This window comes from Natrix helvetica, assembly GCF_964273705.1.
Source record: "Natrix helvetica genome assembly, chromosome: 7".
Lineage (NCBI taxonomy): Eukaryota > Metazoa > Chordata > Lepidosauria > Squamata > Natricidae > Natrix > Natrix helvetica.
In genome coordinates, this window is record NC_138558.1 from 39,379,425 (window position 1) to 39,387,128 (window position 7,704).

The following is a 7,704-nucleotide window of genomic DNA, read 5'->3' on the forward strand; positions in this document are numbered from 1 at the left end:
CTATAAATTACCTAGAGTCTAGGTGATTCTAACAAGTATAGAAGAAAAGGCACACCGTATCTTGTATACATTAACTGTTTAAAAAAAGAGTTAATATTTGGATTTTGGATTAGTTGGGGAATATATATATCTTATTGTTTTTTGTTTGCCTTTTGCTTTTGGGGGTTAAGTGTCTTTTGGATATCTTGAAACATCAAAATGCATCCACCCAGAATTCTCATGTTGAGGCATTGGATAGGAATTGCAACCAAGAAGAGATGGGAATGCAAATCAAACTTCTCTGGGAACAGGTATGAGTGGACAGAATATAACTCTTTGCAATGTTCAGTTAATTCTGAAAATTGTGGAATCAGCATCAGCATCTATGGGGCTCAGAGGTTACCATGACTACAGGGTTAAAACCGGTACACACATTTAAAGTAGGCAGAACTCTGATTGTGCAACTATCCTTGGCTTTTATTCGTCCATTATTGCAAATCCCTTATTGGAGACTCCTTGTTCAGAACAAATGTGGGGTTATGTCACTCTGAAATATGAAAATATTTGCTTGTTGGAATGGTAGACTTAGCAAATTACAGGTAGTTCTTGACTTACAACAGTGATTTAGTGACCAAACTATAGTGACCAAAATTACTGAAAAAAGTGATTTATGATGTTTTTCACACTTACAACTGTTGCAGCATCCCCATGGTCACATGATCAATATTCAGATGTTTGACAAGTCATATTTATGACAGTTGTAATGTCCTGGGATAATATTATCACTTTTTGTGACCTTCTGACAAGCAAAGTCAGTAGGGAAGATAGATTCACTTAGCAACCATGTTACTAACAGAATAACAGAGTAACAGAATTGGAAGGGACCTTAGAGGTTTTCCAGTCCAACCCCCTGCTCAAGCAGGAAACCCTATACCCTTTCAGACAAATGGTTGCCCAATCTCTTCTGAAAACCCTCCTGTGTTGGAGCATTCACAACTTCTGGATGCAAGTCATTCCACTGAATAATTGTTCTGTCAGGTTTTTTTTTCTTAATTCAAGGTTAGTTCTCTCCTTGATTAATTTCCTTGCTTCTTGTCCTGCCTTCAGGTGCTTTGGAGAATAGGTTGACTCCTCTTCTTTGTGGCAGCCCCTGAGATATTGGAACACTGCTATCATGTCAGCTCTAATCCTAGTACTAACTTAACAACTGCAGTGATTCACTCAACAGCTGTGGCAAGAAAGGTTGTAAACAAATACGTTGTTCACTTTAACAAATACGTTGCTTAGCAACATAAGTTTTGGGCTCTGTTGTGGTCATAACTTGAGGACTACCATACATATATATGAGAAAAATGAATATTGGAGAATGATTATTGAAGAAATGAAAATGGAAAAAGATACTGTTAAATGCATATTCACAGTAAAAGGTAATTGCAAAGAATGTAATAAAACATCATGGGATATTAAGATTAAAAGATCAGGAAATTGATTTTGATGTAAATTTAAAAAACTGTTGAAAGTGAGTGAAAAGCACCAAGAAGAACTAAAAAGTAAAACTTCAAATAAAAATTATTTGAGATAAAACTGATTTTAGGGGCTGCTACAAGGTATATTTTAGAGATTAGTATAGGAATGAGGAGTCATCTTAAAACAAATTCGATAAAGTTCATTTTTATGCGAATTCATTTTTTTGCATGTACATATTTTTCTATATGACATTTAGACAGAAGTAAACAAATTTACATTTTTGTGCCTCTTTTAATTAATAATGTGCCTATAGACCTGTCACATTAAATAATGCCAATTGTAGGTTCAGATTTATGAAGAAGACTTCAAAAAGGAAAGATCCGATAAAGAGAGACTCAGGGAAGAGAAAGAACTTCTGCAAAAACTTAATGAGCAATTGCAGTCCCAGCTGAACAAATTAAAATCTCAGGTATGTCTCAAAACAAAAGTATCATTCCCAAAACACATACTTTATTCTTAGTTTCTCACATCCAGGGTAACCCAAGAAATAACTGACAGAATATTTTACACGAGAGCCTAACATGGATGAAATCATTCCAGAAACAACTGCAGGGAGATCAGGTACCACAAATGGTATTGCACCAGTATGATACAAGTTCTGTGCCTTTTTTTTGCATGCATCAGGACATTGCATACGCTTACAGAAGGGTGGAGCTTGTGCTGTGACAATATAACACTGCTTCTGTCTAAAGTTGTGATATTGGTAGAACATGAAATATAATAAATACTTTTTAATATATAGTGAGACTTGTGATTAATGCACTGTTTCCTTAAATATTCTGTAAATAACATAACATGCTCTTTTTTCCCCCTACCTCTTCTTTATGATTCCAGAACATAGTAAAAAAAAGCAAAACAAATAATAATGGCTCACTAATGTCTCCTATTGCAAGCTTTACACTTTAAGCCCATGTTGAAATATCTGGAAGTTAATGCAGCATCAGGGCCGGATTTTCCTATAGGCTAACTAGGCTTCAGCCTAGGGCCTCAAGATCAAGAGGGGCCTTTTATTTTTATTTATTATCCGTGCCACATTTTTTATAAAGGTTAGTACCAATTACAACATGGTTCATTTAATATATTGATATATATCTCTCAGTAATGATGTATTTTATTATCTCTCATGTAATTTACAAACTTAAAAATGGGAGGTGAAAGGGCCCCATAAGTGGAATAGCCTAGGGCCTCTTTTCATCTAAATCCGGCCCTGTGCAGCATACTCAAAAATAATTGTGTATAGGATCTCAACCAGAAGAAACATGGACAAAAAAAATAATGTACCTGTATTTGGAGCCTAAATCTAAATGTGAGATCACCAGGTTTGTTTTTTTTCCAGTAGAATTGTAGCTATTTTACTAAATCTTTAGGCCAGTTTTCCCAACGTGATGCCTTCCAGATACATTGGATTCTCCCAGGAACATCCTAATAATAGTTCTAGCTGGGGGGATTGTGAGATAGGAAAGCAAACATAACATAGAATGGGTGAAATAATGAGATAGGTGATTCTATAAAGACATATTATTATTAAATAGACAAATAAGGATGCAATGGAATATTGGTATATATGTGAACCTAGTTTTTAGAATATTTGTTTAAAACAAAGGAATATCAATTATAACTGAACAATATGATGTACAATGATAATAATTATCTACATATGCTTGATGGATAATCTGTGACCTTATATACAATTGAAAGTGGTGATGCACAAATGCTTGTAGCCTAACGACATGCTATATGTATTTGATGAGGGTTTTATGTTTTGTTTGTCTTTGTTTGTTTAAAAATAAAAAACTTTTTTCAAAAAAAAAAGAATGAGCGAAGTCCACCAAATCGTAGCAGAATAGTAGCATTGTGCCAACAAAAATGTTATTATATACCTATCTCTAAGTTTTTGGAATAGCAGCTTCTACCTTGGCCAGGATCTGTCATTTCTGATCAGCCAATTTGCAGTTCTTCTAAGGAAACAAAGTCTGCAGAGCATTATTCCATTCTGACAGCTGAATAGAAGGGAGGAAGGAAGGAAAAAATGGCAAAGGGTCATACTCTGTATCAATAAACAGTTCATAAATGCAAATGATTTATGCACTCTGTGTTGTATAAGAGAAATGAGTTTAATCAGTGAGTAACACAGGATAATATGTACTTAAGACATCCTTGACTGCAATTTGTTCAATTGTTACTTGACAATAATTGATAAATGGAAGTTTCCATAATCCTTCTGAAAATTACATGTTATTACATTGCATTTAGAACATAAAAAATGAATCTTAGGGCTGTAGGAAACTTACTGTCCTGTTTCCCCCAAAATAAGACACCCCGGGATAATAAGTCCTGTTGGGCTTTTGAGCGCATGCACTAAAATAAGCTTCCCATGAAAAATAAGCCCTCCCTGAAAATATTGCAACACAGCAGCAACCATGAGGTGTCCACGCTCGCCGCTTCCTGCACCTCAAAAATAATAAGATCTCCCCGAAAATAAGGCCAAGTGCTTATTATGGGGTCAAAAGAAAATAAGACCATGTCTTATTTTTGGGAAAACATGGTAGTCTTCTAGTCTATCCTTCTGCTCAAGGCAGGAAGGTGCCTTCTACCATCCCAGTTAAATGGTTAATAGCTTTAACCTTGCATTCAAACTAAGCCAGTCTGTTGATTAAAATGACTAATCTTGACTGAGAGGTTTATTCATAAGAAGCAATATATATTTTATCAACATTACACAATTTTATTCATCAATGTCTGTTTTTTTAAAAACTTTGGAATACAGTAAAAGCAATCACATTTCTGAGTTCTTAAATGATGCAGCAAACGGACCACTAGAGGGCACAAGAGGTCCTCCTTTCAACAATTCTGAACTTTGCTTTTAAATAACTGCTTGATCTTATCAGATATTCCTTTTCATGAAGGTTTGTAGGTACACAACTAATATTTGCTTCCTTATTAGATGCAGGGCCCTGTTACACTGAAACCCAGCAAGGTGCATATTTAGACAAGGCTTCTTTTTAAAATTTCATCTTTTAATAAGTGTAAAATTAAATGTCATTTTCATGTAATATTTAATACCAGTAGTTCGTCTTACTGATGCAACTTTCTTTATAGCTGCATATTATATAGTATATATATTTTAGTTCATTGGCTGAATTTATCCTCTTTACAGATTAAACACTATCAGAAAATGAACTTCTTCAGAAGCAAGTAAAACAACAGGTTTGTCTTTTTTGCTTTAGATTTATTTAGCGACTCCTAAACTTGAAGACTATACTTTTAATATAACTACTATGATTAAGCTAAAATTGACTAATATTCAGCTTTATAGTTACTGCAACTTAATGAGCTAATTTTTAAAAAATTCATTATCATTCTTCATATAATTCAACATTTTTGTAATGCACTATAATAAAAATATTTGGTTGGCATACATACATATTTATTGGTTAAAGCAATATAAAAATCAAAAATATAACCCTAATACTATATATCCATAATAATAATATAATACATTTAGAAAATTAAAATCATAACCAAATTTAAGCTTTTAAAGTTAAATCAACACTTTTGCTCAGAAATTTTGGAAAGTACTCTGCAACCTTATTTTAGGCTAATATAATTTTTGAAAAGTATTTCCAAAAAAGACACCAATAATCAGAGTTTAGATACATGTACTTGAATACTCTAGAAAGAGTGCAGAGAAGAGCAACAAAGATGATTAGGGGACTGGAGACTAAAACATATGAAGAACGGTTGCAGGAACTGGGTATGTTTAGCTTAAGAGAAAGAAGGACTAGGGGAGACATGATAGCATTATTCCAATATCTCAGAGGTTGCCACAAAGAAGAGGAGTCAAACTATTCTCCAAGGCACCTGAGGGTAGAACAGGAAGCAATGGGTGGAAACTAATCAAGGAGAGAAGCAACTTAGAACTGAGGAGAAATTTCCTGACAGTTAGAACAATTAATCAGTGGAACAGCTTGCCTCCAGAAGTTGTGAATGCCCCAACACTGGAAGTCTTTAAGAAGATGTTGGATAGCTATTTGTCTGAAACGGTATAGGGTTTCCTGCCTAGGCAGGGGGTTGGACTAGAAGACCTCCAAGGTCCCTTCCAACTCTACTATTGTATTGTATTGTATTGTAAGAATAGTATATTATCTATACTCTGATAATTGGGGCATAAAGTCAGCTATAAGTAAGCTAAGCCCCCACCCCAAGGTTAGGACAATGTGGATTTAAAAAAAAATCTTTTGTATTAATGTGTATTTTTAAATGTTTTAAGAAATAGTTCATATTGAACCAAAAACAATGAGCCATGAATACAAGAAATGCAAGTGTGTCATGTTTTTCCAAGAAAAATAATTGTTTCTGTCAATTTTGTTTTATGTCCATTTTAATATAGGCCCAAGATTTCCAAGCACTTACAGAAAAATATTTCTGCCTGCAGCAGTTGTTTGTGCCTCCTTGTCTTAATTGTGGGAATTGTGCCCCCCTTCAGCATTGGGGTCATGTGGTGCTAACAGAAAACAGCAGCAGCCCCTATAAACTGAGACTCTGTCAGCAAAAAGACTTAGAGACCAACATTTTACAACCAGATTGCGCAAGTGTTCCATGAGAATTTAGTAACGTTTAAAACGTTTTTAAAAATGCAACTTTACCAGCAGTTTAATTTTATTTCCAAATACCACATTTCTTTCTTAGCTATCATTTCATTATATCTTCTTCCATCACTGACCTCATCACTTTGCTTTCTACTGGGAATTTGATACGTTTATTATGCAACAAGTAATGGACTCATTTCTGTTAGCTGCATTTCCTGCACCTCAATTCTAAAAGGCAAAAGAAAAAAAAACATTTTATTCTTATTTTTTCTCTTTTACAGCTATACCTCTGTATGACTATTATTTTAAAAAGTAAGTTCAGATTATTAAAAAGAATGTCCACTTTGAAGTTATTTTATGCATATTAATTTTGTAAACAGTTGTACATTTGTATATAGTAGCTTAAATAAATTGCAGATAAAAATATTTTAAATTTGAAGTTATAGGCAGAATGTAATTTATTTTACTACCATTTAGTTAATTTTATACAAACCTTTGTAAAAAAGATTCTCAGGTTGCATTCCTTTAGCCTGTCACTAATGACCAGGAAAATAGCAAATAGACTATAGTATCTAAAGCTGCAAAAGCAAATATGAGAACCTAATGTCATTATCAAGTTTAAGAATACTTGAGATAAAGTACAGTCAGGTATTAAGAAAAGGGTAAATATATGCAATGTATGTACGTACGTACCTACCTATGTATGTATGTATGTATGCATGTATGTATGTGTGTATGTGTCAATATCAAGGCAGCATGAATGTTCTGGTCTATTTCTGATCTTTGTCTTGTCTTTATTACTTATTTCTCAAGTCAGTGCAATCACACGACTTTCTTTGCAAGAATGAGTGGCAAAACCTAACAAATTTCATACATCTTCTTGACCCTACTTGTTACAATAAAGGGGGAAAATACCAATTTAACATCAGTACAGCAAAGGATAATATAAGTCTGTGTTGTTCTTTTATGGAAATTTCCCCAAATACATTGCATAGAATATAATTGTGCCACAACAGTAAATAGATTATTTTTATTTCTTATATATTTATAACAAAATAAAAATGTACACACACACACACACACACACACACACACAGTTTCTCAACTTCAGCAACTTTAAGACTTGTGGGCTTCAAGTCCTAGAATTCTCCAGCCAATATTCTGGCTAGGAATTCTGGAAGTCCACATATTCTGAAATTGTTAAGGTTGAGAAACACTCAGGGGTGGGTTTCTGCCGGTTCTAACTTCTTCATTAGAAGAAGTTAGAACGGCTTAGAAGAGGTTCGTCTACCGAACTGGTTAGAAAAGTTTCATCACGGAGCTCCTGGCCCGCCTCCTTGCTCACTTACCCCACCCGTTCCGTTGCCGCTCGCGGGTAATAGCTTGTGCGGTGCGGCCGGCCTCCTAAGACCTCCCCAAACTTTCCTAGGAGGCGTGGCCGCCAGCAAAGCATGGGGGCATTCCAGGGCATCCACCCCCCCCACTGGTTCCCCACCTCCCTTCCTGGCAAAGTTTACCAAGATGTGGTTTTCTTCCCATCCCTTGTGCCCGGCTCCCGCTGAGCTCCGGTAGGGAGGAGAAGAACCTTTGGGGAATGAAGAGGAAGAGG

The 7,704-nt window shown here is 35.0% G+C and overlaps 1 protein-coding gene across 1 annotated transcript in view; it reads left to right on the top strand.

Annotated features, from left to right (window-relative positions):
- The window catches only part of TNIP3 (TNFAIP3 interacting protein 3), a gene marked incomplete at its 3' end in the record, with an annotated part of 52,629 nt that extends 46,520 nt beyond the window's left edge, over nt 1-6,109 (top strand). Inside the window, exons 8-10 of the mRNA XM_081959713.1 lie at nt 171-290; nt 1,790-1,915; nt 5,897-6,109. Of these exons, the coding sequence (XP_081815839.1) occupies nt 171-290; nt 1,790-1,915; nt 5,897-6,109 (459 nt within the window). The remainder of the gene's footprint in view (nt 1-170; nt 291-1,789; nt 1,916-5,896) is intronic.
- Nucleotides 6,110-7,704: the final 1,595 nt, after the last annotated feature.